This window comes from Seriola aureovittata, chromosome 18, assembly GCF_021018895.1.
Source record: "Seriola aureovittata isolate HTS-2021-v1 ecotype China chromosome 18, ASM2101889v1, whole genome shotgun sequence".
In the NCBI taxonomy this organism is placed as follows: domain Eukaryota; kingdom Metazoa; phylum Chordata; class Actinopteri; order Carangiformes; family Carangidae; genus Seriola; species Seriola aureovittata.
In genome coordinates, this window is record NC_079381.1 from 2,096,322 (window position 1) to 2,115,311 (window position 18,990).

The window sequence follows — 18,990 nt, forward strand, 5'->3', positions numbered from 1 at the left end:
TACACAGCTCTTTACATGTCTACAGAGTCATTACAGACCAGAAGAGCAAGGAGTCCTGCAGCAGACGGTGTGGCCCCCACAGAGCCCTGATCTCAGCATCATGCAGTCAGTCTGCGATCACATGAAGAGACACACACACTGAGGCACAAGGTGCTGGAACAACCAGGTACCTGAAGAACTGTGCAGGTGTACTGAAGACAACCGGAGCTGAGGGGGGTCACAGCAAATACTGATCTGATTTAGGTCTTTTACTCTTTACTGCTCTTTGGATAAAGTTCACTCAGAAAAAAGAAACAAAAGAGCTTCTAATACAGACAAAACCAAAAGGAACCAATAACATCTGTCCTGCCATTCTCAATTACCAGCCTGTAGAAGATTCTAAGTACTAGTACTAGAACTCTGACTTTATATGTGAACTCAGAGAGCAATTTTGAAATAGCATACTGGAGCCTGGTTGAAAGCATCTCATCATTAATGAGACTGTTTGGTTCAGAAACATGAGTATTGAGAGCAAACAACACGCTCTAAAAATTGTTGACATTGCAGGGAAGGTGATCGGCAAGTCACAAAAACAGCTTTGCAACATATTTGACAGTGATGTTCACAGAAAGGCTAAGCACATATAGACATAATCCCCTATGCCATACACACACTGAACACAAAGTGACTGGATCAGGAAACAACATTTATTTTGTTTCGCTGTCTGGTATTTATATAATCTATCTGCTACAGTGGCCCAGATGGGTCGACACAATGCAGAAGCCACAACGAGGATGCAAATGAAAACCACAACGGCTGTGAGAGGCGGTCCGTCTACACTACTGTTGTGGTTTAATTTGCATTCGTCTTATGGCTTTTGCATTGTGTTGACCCATCTGGGCCACTGTAATCTGCTGCTACCTGCTCATTTTGCACTATTGGAAGTTGCACAGGTTGTATGTTTTTACTGTACTTTGGAGAAAGACAAAGACAAATTTCCACTGAGGTGGATAATAAAGTCAGTCAATCAATCAATCAAAACTATTCAGGGTTATTTTTTTTAAAGCTTCCTCACTTTACTTTTAAAGCCTAAGACTTTTGCATAGGACTGCCAATCATTAGTATTTGTTTTGACTTGTTGGCACTAAAAATACACCTTGTTAGCCACACTTAGCTTAGCCTCTGACTTTAGCTCCACCTACATGACTTAATGTCTCTACACACGATGCTGCACCGTGTCATGCTCTGAGCTGAGAATTATTATATTAACATGTTCTGAATGCCCACTCTTGTCAACTTCTATTGTGATCTCACATTGTGATAAACACATAATAAAACACAAACACTAACAGGCATCACAGCAGTGATATGAGCAGCTGTGTGGCTGAAATGACCTCATTAGCTCCTGTATGTAAATACAGGTTCTGGCAGTTCCTATAGTACTACAGTCTAAGTGTCTCTGCTGCTGAACCAGAGACGGAAAACAAACAGTAAAAATGTGAGGTAAACATCTCTCTGTCCCAGAACTTCCCTCAGTTAGAACACACCAAGATCCACATGCTCCAAACCTGTGACCTTCCTGCAGCACATGCAGCTGCTGGTCAGCTTTCCCGGACTCCTCCACAGAGGGGGAGCAGTGGAAAAAAAGGACTGTGGGGCTGAGAGATGCAAGGGGGGGGGGGGGGCTGCAGGGGACAAGGGCTTAGGTGGGGGGACTGGGAGCCTCTGCCTCCATGATCTCCCTGTTGTCAAGGGGAGGGGAAAGGGGAGTTGCTGTGGCTCACAGCTTAATTACCTCGAGCAACAATAAGTATCTCATTTGTGATGGCAGGAGGACAGAGGGAGGCTGAGTCTCTGGGAGGAGGAGTTACAGATTCTGTGATTGCTCAGCTCAGGACTCATCACTTCACAAAGGTGGAAAAGTCCGGTGCTGCAGATGAATGAAGCCTGTTCCTGGTGCATGATTGGACACTTAGACACCGTCTAACTCTGCAGAGACACTGTTACAGCTGGAAGATTTTCCTCATGGTCTTTACAGGGAGTTGATTCTGACCATAGGTGAAGAAATAATATGAAAAAGTTCTACTGACACAATAAAGGACAGACACAGAGGACATGTGGAATGACTGTGACTGGTGAGGACCTGGAGTCAAACCTGCCACAAGGGCAAGGGATATAAGGAAACAGATGAGAGGAGGTGAGTTTACAGTTTTACTTCTGTTTGTCTTTAAGCAGTTTTTAGGGTGTTAGAATCTGCCAGTATGGGATATAAAGTGTTTTATATTCCTCTTTATTTAAGCCACATCATGACTACACTGAGTCAAACATTTAAACCTAAACTTAGTATTCTTGTGCATCATTTTTCTGCATCACAGATTTGATATCACTGCACAGCATGACTGGTGTGTTGCTGGGCTTTAAGGGGTTAAAAGTGACTATTTGACTGGTCGTCTTATAGTAAAGAGCTGAGAGACTTCACATAAATACATACATACATAAATTATGCATATTTTTATTATACATAAATCAGTTTTTTATGTAGTATTTTTGTGCAGCTGGCTGTGGCACCGGTGTGGACCAGCTGAGTCGACGAGGACATTCTTTTCTAATTAATAATTAATAATGATGAAATGATGTTGTTCTGGAACACTGTTAGCATAGATTTGGGTTTTAAAGACTTATTTTTTTCTAATTTCAGAACATGACAAGTTTGGTCTGTGTCTTTTTACACATGACTCATTATATGAACGTGACTCATTAACAATAATGATGAGGAAAATCCACCCACTCCTTTCCTTTAAGACAAGATTTCATATTAAAGGCTCAGCACTGATCCCGTTTTGACTGACACTACTTGCAATGAAGCTAAAACTATAATTAGGTAGAATTAGGTAGACTTGATGTTACTTTACTGGTGAACAAATCATGGTTACACATAAATATATATATAGCAAACAGTAAACTGATCCAGTTTCTGCAAAGCAGTGGACAGCTCCACGCTCCGCCCCCTTGGAAACTTTTAGTCCAGCCATGATCTGACTCTGAGAAAGCCCCTCTCCTCTCCTAATTTGATCTTCTGGAAACTTGAGGCACAGTCTTATTTATAACAGGTGAGCACTTGCTGTAAGTTGAGTAACCGGAACGAGCCTCTGTTGAGGAGATCAGATCCACCTGAGTGTCACCTGAACGCTGCGATGGAGGAGATACAACTCAAGGAACAAAGTTTTTGTACGAAGGAGTTCAGTTGGTCAATGTAGCAATTTGCTTCAGTTTGATAACTGAACTAGAATCAGAGCTGACTCTTAAATGTTTCTCCTTTATTTTACCTGACATAATTCTTGTGTTTTTAAATGTTAGTGAAAATATGAGAGATTTTCAATGTGGTTTATGACCCCACTGTATGTAGCATTTAGGTCTGAGGAATTAGCTGAATTCATTTCCTTCTTCATAAAACATTCACAAAAGATTTTAAGTGTTTTAAATCTTGCATTGTTTTCATGCAGGGCTGTTGCAGGCCCTCTTTCTCTTCTCTGTATTTGTTGGTGCATTACTGTGTTTCCTGAAGATCAGTGGAACAGAGTCAAACTCTTGGCAGGACTGTGTATGACGTCTTCCACGAGAGCGTCGATGAGACAAACAAAAAGCCAAGACCATAACACTGCATAAGGTCAAAAATGCCACAGGGAGAAAAGCTTCTGGGATGTGTAGTGTAATAGTAACACACCCTGACATGTCTGTTTCCTAAATCATTTCTTGACATGATGAGATGATTGAACTAAGACTGAATAACCCGCTTCAGCTGAACCATCAGCAGCGTGTTGAGGTATCAGTTAGACACTAATGACTGCAATAATCTCAGCAGTGCAATCTAAGCAGTCGCTTCTTCATTAGTCAGCTGACACTTAAACCAGATCTGCTGAATGAGGAGAGCCGGGTGTCTCTCTCTCCCCCCCCCCCCCCCCCCCGGGCTCTACACAGGCCTGTCATGCCTTTGTGTGCAGACGCTGACGTGCGTTCATGGCGCAGACGAGTCTCAGCCACCAGCAACTGCTCCTGCTGTGTGTGCATTGTGTGTGGCTGAGAGCAAGTGAGTGCCAGAAAGTGACACAGTGACACAGACAGAGAGAGGGAAGCGGGAGGCGAGGAGGGATAAAGACGCGTGACTAATTGATTTATCACCTCTGTGGATGCTGAATGATCCTGACGTCTACGGCAGAGGGCGGCGTTTGTTCTCTGTGTGGTCGTATACGCGCCTGCTGACACCTTTCAGAAGTTTGCCTGACAGATGGTGACCTGTGTCTGCTTTTATGGGATCATGCTGCATTTCCCAGTGACCAGAGACCTGAGAGACACACAGACAGACTGCAGCTAGAGACAGGACACTGTCATCCCTGCAGAGCGGGGCAGTCTCTGGTTTGATGGTTTGTTCGCTGCTTACACAGCTAGCCATGTAAAGACCCCTGATAAACACACACACACACACACACACACACACACACACGCAAGTGAATAATGGTAAACATGTGCTTGAGCACACACCACTGTACTCAATCTCTTCTCGAAACAACTTTTGTGGTGGTGTTACACGCAGCAAAGACTAAACTTTTGCTCAAAATTGCATAAAAGACAAATGAAATGACATCGTGTTTACTGAGGTCACTCAGATGATGAAATGATTCTTGAATATCTCTGTGAACTAAAAGCAGCAGAGATAAGAGGCTAAATGACCAGTTTACCTTCAAGCAGGTCAACCACTGAACTGAGCCTTAAAAAAGTCTTTTGCAGTTGGGATGAGGGTCAGCACCTCCAAGGATTGCTCTCTTCAGGTTGGGATGGAGTTTCTGGTCCAAGTGGAGGCGTTTCAGTATCTTGGGGTCTTGTTCACAAGTGAGGGTAAGATGGAGCGAGATCTTTGCAGCATCAGCAGTAAAGCTGGTGTTGTAGCGGAGCTTGGAGAGGGAGCTGAGCCAGATGCCAAAGCTCTCGATCTACTCGCTACTTCCGACAGTCACCTGTGGTCATGAGCTCTGGGTAGTGACCAAAAGACTGAGACTGCAGATACAAGCAGCTGATATGAGTTTCCTCTGCAGAGTGTCTAGGCTCAGAGCAGAGCCGCTGCTGCTTCCAGTTGACAGGAGCCAGGAGATGGAAAAGAAGAAAGACATGGATGGGTGGATGGATGAATGGATGGATGGATTGATTGAGTAGGTGAATAGAGAATTGTCCAAATGCAACTCATTTCATTATCAATCAATTTGGTGATCATTTTCAGAATTGACTCATCGATGGAATATCAATAAATGATAAATGTGTATCACAATTTCCCACAGTCCAAAGTGACATCTTCAGTGTCCTGTTTTGTTTGGCCGTCAGGGTTACATCTCAAAGAGACTCAGTTTACAATATCATTAAACAGAGGAAGGGAACTAAAGTGATTAATCAATTGTCATAATAAATCTTGATTCATTTTTGGCTGACTTGATTAATCAACTGATCATTTAAGCTCCAGTCCACTTGCAGCCCAAAATTTATGACGGACCGCATATCTGCTTATGTGTAAACACGTCAGCAAACACCAACACCCACAGCTGGGTAAAGAGAACGATATGCATCAGTGTTCAGGGAGAGCTGCAGACATGGAAAGAAAGGTTCTTCTGAATGTTTTTTGGTTATTTGTTTACCGTGGTTCGTATCAGTCAGACTGTGGACAACAATAGACTATAAGCTATGGAGGAGGGACGAGTCTAAAAAATGTATTACTGCTCACATGTTGAACTCGTGGTCCACTTCTGTGAGTCATGAATTTGACTTACGATCTTTCAACGTGAGAAAAACCTCAATTAGACACTGACGGACCCCCACTGTATGATGGGAAAATGGATGGAGTCCAGGCTGGACCGGTCGGGCTCAGGCAGGAGTTGGCAGAGTATGTTATGATGTAGAAACGACCATCTCCAACAACAGAAGATAACACTCATATTGTCAGGGGAGATTCTCCTTTGTGTTTTTTTGTTATTGAACATTCCAATGCTGTGATGAATTTTTTAACCCAAGACCAAGAGAAACATCAAAACACAGCATGCCACTACACAAACTCTGAGCCCAGACCGGACACAAGTTCTCTTCGTCATATATTTTAGAGCAGAGGAGAAATGTTTCTGTTGTAAGGGATCAAGTAAAGTCCACTGAGCCGTACATTTCATCATGTGGTGTCTGTTGTTCATTTCTCATCTCCTGTAGTTCACCAATGATAGGAATATGGAGCTCTCAAACTTGGCAGCTATGAAAATAGCGTGCAGACATGAAAACACTTCAATTGTTTTGATAGACACGCATGCAGCAAAAGCCAAGTCGTGGTCAGAAGTTAATCTTCAGTTCTTCACCTGTAAGAGTTTTTACTGTCATTGTTTCTATAGATTATAGATATAGACTTGCCATCTTGTGGTTGTACGTCTCCACCAACCAGCCAAGTATCAGGAAATATGGTCACAGTCTCTCCTTCCTGAGTTACCGTGTTGAATAATGGCCAGAAGGGTTTTTGCAGGGTTTTCGCAGAACATTATGATGTCACAGTGAAGTTGACCTTTTGGATATATCACTTCATTTTATTCGTATAGACATTTGAGTTAAATTGTGTCATTAATTCATGTTTTTTGTGAGGTCACAGTGACCTTAACCTTTGACCTCCAAAATCTAATCAGTTCATCTGTCCAAATGGACATTTGTGCCAAATTTGAAAAAAATACCTCAAGTCATTATCAAGATGAAGTGAAAACATAATGCCTCCAGAGGCATAAAAACCTTAAGAATCAAGTAGAGAAACACAACATATGAGGATGATTGGAGTGACCATCATCAAAACACAGAAGAATTCTGTTGACTCATCAAGTAGAATTCCACACAGTTGGAGAATCTATCAGGCAGCACTGAAGCTGTTGCTGTGTGTCAAATCGTCTCAAACATTGCCGTTGTACACTCACTGGAAACGACTGCAACATGTGACCACAACTGTCGCCCTACCAAAATATCTACCATCTGCTTTGCTCACTCAACTTGAAAATTAACATTTTACTTTCCTGGGTGCACCCCCCGTGACATGCAACACGGAAATCGACACCATCAAAGTGTCCTCGTCACCAATGTGACCATTTTGAGTGAACCATCCAGGTACTTACAGTGCACCGCATGTTGCAGGACTTGCCAAGAGTAGAGCTGCTGCTCCTTCACATCAAAAGTAACCAGTTGAGGTGGTTTGGGCATCTGATTAGGATGCCTCCTGGGCACCTTCCTTTGGAGGTTCTCCAGGCACATACAACTGGGAGGAGACCCCTGGGTAGACCCAGAACTTGCTGGAGGGATTACATATCCTACCTGGCCTGGGAACACCTCGGGATCCCCCAGGAGGAGCTGGAGAGCGATACTGGAGAGACAGATAGCTTAGCCTGCTGCCACCACGAGCTGACCCCAGATAAGCGGAAGAAAATGGATGGATGGGTGGGTGGAGTAGGTGAATAAAGAATTGTACAAATGCAAATGTGCAGATGGGTGTAGAGTCTGAAGTCTCATGGCAACGAGTGGATGATGTCACAGGTGGTTAATGGGATAGCATTAGAGGGGCATTACAGCAAAAACTATGCAATATGCAGGTAATACTGGCTTTAGTAACATGTGTCTTCCATTAATGATGTGAGAGAATGAATATTAACTGATCCTCTCTTCCCTCTCTGTTTCAGGTATTATGCTGGTTCGGGTGCAGCAGGACTGTGCTATGATTCTCCCTGTAGTGGTTTTGCTGGTGCTCCTGCTGCTCTCTGGACCAGAGTCCTCTCTCCAGGGAGACACCCAGGAAATAGGGAACAGTGATGAGATCCCAGAGGGAGAGTTCATCTACGCACCAAAACGGCAGAAACGGGCCGTGGTGGACTACAGTGCCCATCAGACGGACAAATGCTCTTACACCTTTATTGTCCCTCAGCAGAAAAACACTGGGGCCATCTGTGTGAACTCCAAGGAGCCCGAGGCCCTGCTGGAGAATCGGGTCAACAAGCAGGAGCTGGAGCTGCTCAACAGCGAGCTACAGAAGCAGAGGCTGCAGATCGAAGCGCTGCAGCAGCTAGTCGAGGTCGATGGAGGTGTGATCAATGAAGTCAAGCTACTGCGCAAAGAGAGCCGGAACATGAACTCCAGAGTCACACAGCTCTACATGCAGCTGCTGCACGAGATCATTCGCAAACGAGACAATGCTCTGGAGGTCTCACAGCTGGAGACCCGCGTGCTCAACCACACCAACGAGATGGGGAGGCTAGCCACGCGCTACCGTGATCTGGAACATAAGTACCAGCATCTGTCGGCGATCGCCAGCAACCAGAGCGCTCTCCTGGTGCATCTGGAGGAGCAATGTAAGCGGGGAGGATACTCGTACGGCAGCGTGGTGCAGGAGAGGAGCCGTCCTGTCCGTCCACAGCCTCGTGCGATCCCTCAGCCTCCTCTGCAGAGACCTGTACTCTCTCCCGGAGGCTACAGACCCTACCATCCGCCTACCTACACCCGCCACACCAGCAACCCCATGACCAATGAGATACAGAGTGACCAGAACTCCAAAGCCCTACCACCTCCGCTGCCCACAATGCCAAGTGGTACATACAGCTTCACGAACAAGCCCTCAGGTGAGTAGCTGCCTACACCGACTTTCATTTAACACTGGCCACACATTTTCCAATGAGGGAAAACATTTCCTCTACATCAGTGATGGCTCACAGGCCAAAACTGACCAGGAAGTTCTAAAGGTTCTGTTGCTTGATGGCAGATGATATGTGACTGTGGCTCACAGTGTATCAAAGTAAATTACACTTGCATTTTTATCAACCAATGTCTTAATTTAGTCTTTGATCATGATCTGGCTGATGTCTAATGGCTACAAAAAATTGGCCTGAGGTCAAACTTAGTTGCTGACCCCTGCTCCACACATTACTGTAGCTCCAAATGATATCCAAGACTGAATAATGTGCTTATAATATGACTTCAGTAGTTTATGGTGACTAGTTTACAAGAATGCAAGCTTAACTTATAACTATGTGTCTCTATCTAGTCCACCTTCAAGAGACCTTGGAGATTCTACCTAAAGCAGCACAGAAGAAGTTCTAGTAGAATGGCAGAATGTGTATAACGTGTATATGTGTCCCTGTAGATGTGCAGAGGACAAAAACAACAAGAAGCCATGGGGCAACTAGAGTTCACTAACTCCACAGAGAACCTTACATTAAGCTGAAAAGTTACCAGCTCTACAACCTGAAGAGCTGCTTCACCCAGAAACACATTCCACTTTTCATTTGAAGCAGCTTCTGTTTTAGAAAGTGGGAGCATGATGAAGGGTCTTGCATTGACTGTAAGGACACAGGTTAGAATCAGTTTCTTCTGATTTTACTGAAAATACACACCAAGGCCCAGTTCAGACCTGGTCAGACCTGGTATTTACATCTGTCTCAGGTGAGCCGATCACAACTCGTCAGCTCTAAGTTCAGGTGTGAACGCACCCAAGACGCATTGAGGACGCATTTGAGATCTGATCACTAAGACCACATTCAGAGGTGGTCTGGGCCAAGTGTCCACATTCTTTTAGCAGTGTGAACATGAATGTGTCCTGGACCACATTGACAGACCAACGACTCTACTGACGTCGCCTGACCCAGTCTGATTAGTCCCAACACAGTTGCATCATGAACGGAAAATATTTTACTGTTTTAAATGGATAACACCTGATTTAACTGTAGAGCTGTGAACAGAGCAATGATTCACTGAGGCCCTCCATACCGCTCTCTCTCTCTTTATCACTCCCACGCACACACACAAGCACACTGACGACGGACCCCTCTGTCGATTGGCTAAAAACAACAACGCATACCTGTTTACTTGCATATAAAGCAGGAAGTGAGATCTAATCAAAAGTGGTCACTGGAGACTCATCTTAAAGCCAGGTGTGAACTGACGAACTTAGAGCTGACCACTTGTGATCGGATCACTGAAGACGCATGTTAATGCCAGGTCTTATGATCATCTTGTGATGATTGTGGAAAGAAAGTGCACGTGGCAGACATTTCAGAAGAAGAAGAAAAAAAGGCCATACAAGGAGGGGTCAGATGGAAATACAGCATACAGGAAAATATTACAGCCTTGGTCAGATGCTTTTGGGTGAAGTGGTTCTTAAACAATCTTTTAAATTCAAAGTACATCACTTAATTTGGAAAACACATCCAGTCTTCAGTCTTAAGTTAAAATCATTTAAACTATATCATTTGACTGACCATCGCTATTACAGATGGGTTTTACCAAGCTACAGTTGTAGGTTGGCCTGACATTGTGTCACTCAGAAAACTGGCAGCCAATCAGAGGAGAGGCTCTGAGCATTTTGTTACAACTTACGTTTAAGGAAACTCAAACTTTAATAAATGTGATTTTTCACAATTTTCTGACATTTTATAAATTGATCTAACCAATTAATTGAGAAAATATTTGCAAAATAAGTCAGTAATGAAAATAATGTCCCCTTGGATCGTGATTGGACCAAGCTTACTAAAAGCTGTATGAAGCGTGTTGAAATATTTATTAATTTAGTTTTCAAGATATTGACCGATAAACTTGACAAGAGGTAGGGCTTAGCAGGAAATTGGCCAAAACTCATTAACGATATGTCCAATCATCATAAATCTAGGAAGATATGTTCAGTCCATGTTTTAGAATAAGCCTGCCAAGGCATTTCAAGCCTGACCCAAAGGGGGCGCCACAAATACCCAAACGTGTACCTCAAAACCTATCAATCCTGATTCAATTCACTGGCGACATCCTGAGATCCTGAGAGTTTCATTCAAATCCAAAAATAGCATTTCAGTGAAAATGAATGGCGGTCATGAAAGCCTTTTTGGATCAACATGCAATACACAGCTGTGCCTCTCCTGCAGGTCCTTTCAAAGACTGTCTGGAGGCTGTGGAGGCCGGATACACCACCAGCGACATGTATCTCCTAAAACCAGACAACGGAAACAGACTCATGCAGGTTTGGTGTGACCAGAGACACGACCCTGGTGGCTGGACTGTGATTCAGAGGCGTCAGGATGGCTCCGTCAACTTCTTTAGGAACTGGGAGACGTACAAGGTAATACTGAAGATCTTAGCTTAAAATGATATGGTTCTACAGTATATGGCTGCGAGATAGTTCTGAGATATTGAGCTGCAAAGATGTCAGCATCCATTGCATTAGATGGAGATGGTGTTGAATGTTCAGAATCACTCTTTTAAACAGGTCTATAGCCAGCTAACACATACAAAGACAATACTAAAATGCTGATTTTATCAGTTATAATGACGACCATGTTCATCATGCTGGTTGACCACGTGATTTAAACTGTGAATTATCTGTAATTCTTCTATAAATTTTGTTAAGGAATCCAATCAAAACAAATTTTACATTAATTTAAAAGAATGAATGTTTCAAGACCTTGTTTAAATGAGGATCCAAAGTGGAGTCTAAAATGCCAGTTAATACCAAGCATGTGGTACATATGCTGATAAAATACTTTTCTCCAATCAAATATGAGCCTGTCAGATTCAACTGTCACTTACATCTGTCAATTAAAATGTCAGCAGTCAAACGTTACATTGGCTTATTGTTATTGAGTCACTTCAGAGTAACAGGCAAATTAATGGGAAAAACTAACAAAGTGTCTCAGCGGTGTTGGACCAACACAGCCCACCAGAACAGCTACAGTTCCTTGTCTATGAACTCCACTGGAGGATGAACACCATTCTTCCAGAAGATATTCCCTCATGTGGTGTTTTGATGATGGTGGTGGTGAGCGTGGTCTAACACGTCACTTCAAAATCTCCCATAGGTGTTCAACTGGGTTGAGACTGTGAAGGTCACAGCGTATGATTCACATAATTTTCATTCTAATCAAATCCTCACTGATACCTTGTGCTCTACGGATGGGGACAGTGTCGTCCTGTTTCTCCACTTATTTTTCAGGTTTTCCCTGTATTTTCTCACCATCTGTAGCTAGGTAATCAGAGTGCAACTCTTCTAACATGCTACTGTTGTTTAGATGATTCTCAAGCTCAAGTTTGTTAGATTAAGTGAAGTCCATCGTTGTAGATGTACTAATAAGGCCAACATCCCATTAACACCAGCCGTAGCATATCAGCAGCAGCTGCAGTCCTCCATAACCATCACACACCATGCATTCAGCCACAGAACTGCTTCAGGTGTTTTCAAGAACTCAATATTCAGTGTAGTTGCATGTAGTGTGCATTAGTTGGAAGAAGATATGCTTTCAGTTGCAGCTACATGGGTGAAGTATGAGCCTGTGTAGACAGCTGTACTGATTCAAACTTGAGTTTATCTGTTTAGACCCCCCCCCCTTTCAATGGTTTAGTAGCTGCTACCTTCCAGGTTGACTAGTCATGAATGGTGGTTGTCACTTCCAGACTACCCTCAGTTCCACTTACATCTGCTGCTGTTTGTTTTGTCTTACAGGGTTTGTTATTTCAGTCTTTACTAAAGCTGCAACGTGACATTGGCATTTTTGTTGACATTCTGAGCTAAATTGAAATCTGGTACTGCAAAACTTGTTATCAAAATCCTTGTCATTATAGTAAAGTATTGAGCAACTACAGCTCCAGTAGGTTGTGCATCCTCCTTTGTGGAAAACAACAACACACAACTGACAATGCAATTAGTTTAAGGGTGAAGGGCAGGATTTCATAACACTGCATTATTATGAAATACTGGTAGAAAAATGGAATTTGTACAAACAGAACTTGAACAAGAAAAATGCCATGATTTTATATATATATAAAGACCTAATACAGTTATACCTGTGATAAAACAATTAAAGTGTCATTTAGCTCCCACAGCTGAAATCTGTCTTTAACAAAACAAACTGTTTGGCCAATCCGGCTCATTGTGTAACATGCAAGTAATCATAAGAAAACTCAACAGAATAAAATCTGTGAGATCAGCAGAGCTGAAATCAATTCGAATGACCTAAACATGCTCTCAGTGCTGCAGCCAGCGCAGTGATCCGAGCACTTCAGAACCATGCTATGTTTCCTTTTGACTACTGGTGGAACCCAACTTTACATAAATTCAGATTCAATGATTAACATTCTGTGGCCTAAAGTGGGGACTTCCCAATCTGGACACTCTTCTCAATACTTTAAACTCAACAAAAAAACTTCCAAGTTGTCCCCCAACCCAATCATTCTCCAACCCACCCTCAATGACTCAACAGGGCATTTTAAGCCAATTATACGCTCACATTTGGCAGGCATGAGGACTTCCTGCTGATTGAACCCATGTGTTAAATAATTGAAGCCAGGGATTCAGACGCACAGTGAGGTCTGCTGGAGAGGATGTTAAACACGTCTTGCCATTATGCCACTGCTCTTGGCCTCTCGTTTTGACATCATACCAGTGTTGCACAGATGCTTGGAAAACATGGGTGGATTCTTGCTGAGGTCCACAGTTATGACCAAGGGGAGAGAAAAAAAGCTTCTTTCTTGTAAATCTTAAAATAAGAGAATGGCTGTGGCATTTCCGATTAAAGCATGTTTTGGGAAGAGTAGGGGTGGATTATTCTTGACTCAAATGTCTCTTTTTACAGCAAGGGTTTGGAAACATTGATGGTGAATACTGGTTAGGCCTCGAGAACATCTACTGGCTGACAAACCAGGGCACCTACAAGCTGCTGGTGACCCTGGAAGACTGGACGGGACGGAAGACCTTTGCAGAGTATGCAAGCTTCCGTGTCGAGTCAGAGGCCGACTCCTACAGGCTGCGGGTGGGCCAGTACCATGGCAACGCTGGAGATTCTCTCACCTGGCACAACAGCAAGCAGTTTACCACACTGGACAAAGACCATGATGTCTACACAGGTGGGTGGAATGTAGTGCAAGAGAAGGGAGTGACAACTTAAACTCACTTCCATGAGCTACAAACATTTTGAAACCTGATTCAATACAATACATTTAAGCAAAAATCACACGAGAGAGATTGACGTTGTACCGAATATCAGCACGGCTGTGATTCGGTCATAGGTACGAGGATGCGAGTGTGATATTGTATTTATACAACAGTTCTATGAGCGCCATATCACTAAAATAAGCAACAACAGATTATGAGTTGTTTGTTTATTTCATTATTTATTTGGCAGTGCCAACACAAATAGCTCTGCAATTGGACTGGTACGGAACTGTTGCTAAGCAACACAAACATTTTCCTGACCTGCACAGTGCAGTCTCTCGTCAAATACAATTTCTTGGTCGGAACTAACTGCTGTATGTGTTGTAGATTTAAATGGGTCAAATTTACATTCTTGCCCATCAATCTACCCTCAATAATCCACAATGACAAAGTGAAAAGATGTTTTTAGACATTTTAGCAAATTCATTAAAAATGAAAAACTGAAATCTCTCATTTACAAAAGTCTTCAGACACTTAATCCAGTTCTTTGTTGAAGCCCATTTGGCTGCAGTTAAAGCTTCCAGTCTTCTTGGGTGAGTCTCTACCAACTTTCCACACCTGGATTTGGACAGTTTCTCTCATTCTTCCTGACAGATACTCTCAGACTCTGTCAGATTGGATGTGAAGAGTCTGAAAAGTTATCTTCAGTTCTCTCCATGAATGTTCTGTGGGGTTTAAGTCCGGACTTTGGTTGGGCCTCTCAGGGACACTCAGAGACACTCCAGCATTGTGTTGACCTTTTGCTTCAGGTCATTGTTGCACTGAAAGGTTAAAAGTTTCCTCAGTCTCAGGTCCTGTGCACTCTAGATCATATTTTCTTTAAGGACTGCTCTGTATTTGGCTGCATTCATCCTTCCCTCAGTTCTGACCAGCATGATGCTGTCCCCACCTTGCTTCACTGTAGGGATGGTATTATCAAGGTGATGAGCAGTGCCCAACGGTTCCTCTAACAGAGCTTCAGAAGTCCTCTGCAGAGATGGAGAACCTGCTGGCAGGATTCAGCAGATCTTCATCAATCAGGTCTTTATGGTAGCGTGACAAACAGCATTTAAAGACACTGAGAGCAGGAGGAAAAACACTCTCTGGTCTGATGAGATGAGAGTTCTGCGGGCAGACCTTAAACTTCAAACACCATTTCTGGTTCTTGGTCTCCTCCCTGACCAAGGCCCTTCCTGGTTAGACACTCAGTTTGGCTGGACGGCCAACAAGGAAAAATCCTGGTGGTTCCAAATTTCTTCCATTTCAGACTTATTGAGGCCACTGTTCTTCTGGGAACACACTTTAGAAATGGTTTTACATTTTTTCTCTGTTCCATGCTTTGCCACAGTTTTATCACTGAGGTCTACAGAGTTTCTTGGACTTTGTAGTTTTTGTCCTTACATTTAGTGTGAACTGTGTGACCTTATATACACATGTGAGCCTTTTTAAACTATGTACAATCAATTCAGTTTGCCTCAGGTGGAATCTAGTCAAGTTGTAGATACAGATCAAAGATGATTAAAGCAAACAGGAAGCAGCTGACAACAGTTTGGAGATGCAACAAAGAGTCTGAATACTTTAATAAATGGCTTAAAATAAATCTACAGCCACCAGTGAGTTTTCTCAAAGCAAAGACATGTCTGGAGTTATTAAATATTGCTGTATGTCGGAGCTACACTACTCAAGAGACAACACGGGTCAGGGTTCATCAGTCATAGCTCAGCAGATCACAGGGACTTCGGCCAGTGTCTCCAAGGGCAATTAATAGTGTTTGAAGGAGTTTGAAATTCAGAGAAATGGTCTGAGTTTGTTGTAGCCACAGTTGTTCTGTTTGAAATTCCCATCAGTTTAACATATAATCACAAATCTAAAAACCTGTATGTCGTACTTGGTTTGTGCTTCATGTCATTCTGGTTTTGAAAAGTAATGCTCATTATTGTTAATTGAGCTGGACAAAATGGCTGTGCAATTAAGCAGGTTTTATTTGGCAATCAATAAACCAACTCACAAATATTCAATGATTGCTCATGAGTCTGAGAGTTTTCCCTTATGATTGAGGACATGCACGCAGAAAATAAATATTTGGATTTTGGAGATTTAGATTTGGCAAGCAAGTCACCCAGGTATCTGGTGACTTTTAATGATGTGAATGTGTAACCCATAAAATAAACGCATGAAGATGGGTAACTTCTCCAGTGGTTGTTATATTACAGAAGCACTGTATTAATGAGGTAAGGCCTCCTGAATGCTTCCTGCGTTAGGCTTCACACACCTTAAACCTCTGCAAGTGTGTAACTGAGGCCCACCTGCAGAACCCAGTGCATGCCTGCTGACTGCATGCAGCTTAATGGTCTGCAGGACACCCAGCCCGATCACTTCCAGTTCCACCGCCCCCTATCCATTCACAACACGCCAGTAATCAGATAATGAATGTACAAGAAGAAGAACGATGAGTAGAAAACAACACAAATACTGTACATCTGTGACAAACAGCCACCGTGAAAGTTGTGTCATACCAGTTGGTCTGATTTGATTCCTTGTGTCTCCAGGTAACTGTGCCCACTACCAGAAGGGAGGATGGTGGTACAATGCCTGCGCTCACTCCAACCTGAACGGTGTGTGGTATCGCGGTGGACATTACCGCAGCCGTTACCAGGACGGGGTGTACTGGGCCGAGTTCAGAGGAGGAGCTTATTCTCTGAAGAAAGTGACCATGATGATAAGACCCAGTGCAAACACCTTCCACTAACACTTAAGTCATTCAGAACTGAACAGACAGTTTCTTCCAAAGGGATTTCATTTCATGTCAGTATCACAACTTCCTCCTGTTCTTTTTCCTGTTGGTTGCTTCACATTCATAAAATAGCTTCCAAATGCTTGTTTTTTATTTTATTCCTCTTCCAGTAATAGATTTTACTTATCTAGTTAGGCTCATAAATCAACATTACACATAAATCAACAAAAGTACACACAAACAGACATTAAGTGGTTGTAATATCTCATCTGTGCTCTGGTTTGGCTTTTGTTGGTTTGTTGAAACACAATATAAAACTGTAACTTTAATTTTATATCTCTGTAAAATAGTAACATAAAATTGACTGCTGGCAATAAACTGATATGTCAGATTATTATTGGTGCTTATATTACATGTGTATTATGTATGTATGGGATTCTACAGGAAAGAAAGCCGGTTATTTATTTTGATATCATTTTCTAGAAGATTTCAGTAAATCTGTCTCATTAGTCGAGTTATTTCCTCTTTATTTCATCTAATAACTTGATTAATTAATTGATTAATTAATTCCTTTACTCACCAACAGCTGTCTCCATCACGTCTTTTCTTCTACTGAAGTTAGCATGCTAACTAGCTAGCCCGGCCCATCTCCTCACTTTGTGATAGCGACTCACTGTAGCCTCCATTCCACATTCAGCAGCAGAACAAAACTTACAAATATACCCTCCATAAAAAGAAGCATAAACTCTGGAGGCTGAGGTTTTAAGAGGAGTTATGTGCTGGAACTATTTCTTAGAAACCAACATCAGAGGGCAGTGACTGTGTACTGCTTCACAGAGCCTAGTCATCAATGATACCAGATAGCAAAACTAAACCTGTGATCACTGTATCTGGCCCGTAGCTCCACCTTAACCCTCCAACGTGGGATAATCAGCTTTAGAGGTTGTGGTGGCTGGATTTTCTAACTTTGGACAGAGCTAGCGGTTTCCAACTGCTTCCAGTCTTTATGCTAAGTTAGGCTAACCACATCCTGACACCAGTTCTGTACTTTAACTTTTCATTAAACTTACCAGCTCCAAAGTAATGAGAGCCACCACATCTACCTAAATATGGACATTGCGAATTATGTCGAAGCCTTTAAATGTGGACACAATCTTCAAAAACATTTTCTTTTAAATAATGAAAAGTGCAAATACAGTTTCATCGCAGGTAGAAGTAGCTCCAGCAAACAAAGAGAAACCAAATAGTTCAGTGTTGTTCCCTCTACGCACCAAAGGTTTCAGTCACTGTATTAGTGTGCAGATACACTACAGTATGTACCAGGTACTCTGTGTATATATATGCTCTTTCATTAAGATTATTTTTTATAGTCTGTTATCGATCTTACAATAAACTATGTACAGCCCTGCTCGTGTCTTCAGTGATCTCATTTCAATCAGCTCCACTCTGGACCACGATCACAAATATAATCCAGAGAGATGAGTTGATGCTCTGACATCACACGAGCTCAGACAATCACAGAGAAACAGAAACACTGGTGAGACATGTGGATGAAGCATCAGTCAGAGCAGAGTCACTTTATACTTGCAAAGGCTCCACAGTGATTCATTAGTTCTCAAATCAATTCATTCAAGTAGTGTTAATGTCAACAGGGTGTTATTTCAATCCACTGTATTCACTGTATAAATCTGTGCTAAGTGCCTACAGTACATGTGGAGGGGAGTAAACTTTACACACAGACAGTTTGTCTCAGTGTCACTTGATGGTGCATTTGATTGAAATTTGGTTCCTATTGTTCATTTTTTCTTCAGTGTCCATTTCAGTCTCGTTGTAATTGAGCATAATCTCTCTGATTAGACAAACTTTTACCCCCGAAAATCTAAGGGTGAATGTTACTGAACGTTCTCTACCGGTCTGTTAGATGAACTGAATATGTCAATGACAACAATCTGTCCCATTTCATTAAACATCTGGAAACTCACAATGTGGTCAGACATGTCATTACAGCTGCGTCCCAATTCAGGGGCCACATCCTTCAGAGGCTGCATATGAAGACAGCTTGTGTCACAGCAGCGCGACTAGACTGTTCCATTTCGAAAGATCATTCTAATGCGACCGAGAAATTCAGCCTTCTTTTCCTGGGCAACGAAGGGTCCAACAAGTGGATCCTTCATGGTCCAACCTATCCCAGGATTCATTCCTCACCAGTAAGTAAAATAATATGGCAGCAAACAACACTGACACTGAGCCTGTTAAAAAGGCTCAAAACCTCAAAACCAGAGTT

The 18,990-nt window shown here is 42.6% G+C and overlaps 2 protein-coding genes across 3 annotated transcripts in view; one reads left to right on the plus strand and one right to left on the minus strand.

Moving 5' to 3' along the window:
• The window catches only part of LOC130186927 (ras-specific guanine nucleotide-releasing factor RalGPS1-like), a 105,894-nt gene that overhangs the window by 56,130 nt on the left and 30,774 nt on the right, over positions 1–18,990 (minus strand). The window lies entirely within an intron of this gene.
• LOC130186928 (angiopoietin-related protein 2-like) lies at positions 1,791–18,114 on the plus strand. The gene is made up of 5 exons (XM_056404282.1): positions 1,791–2,176; positions 7,713–8,645; positions 10,935–11,128; positions 13,635–13,905; positions 16,522–18,114. Exons 1-5 carry the CDS (start codon positions 2,167–2,169, stop codon positions 16,719–16,721), a joined length of 1,608 nt encoding a protein of 535 aa, XP_056260257.1. The 5' UTR covers positions 1,791–2,166; the 3' UTR covers positions 16,722–18,114.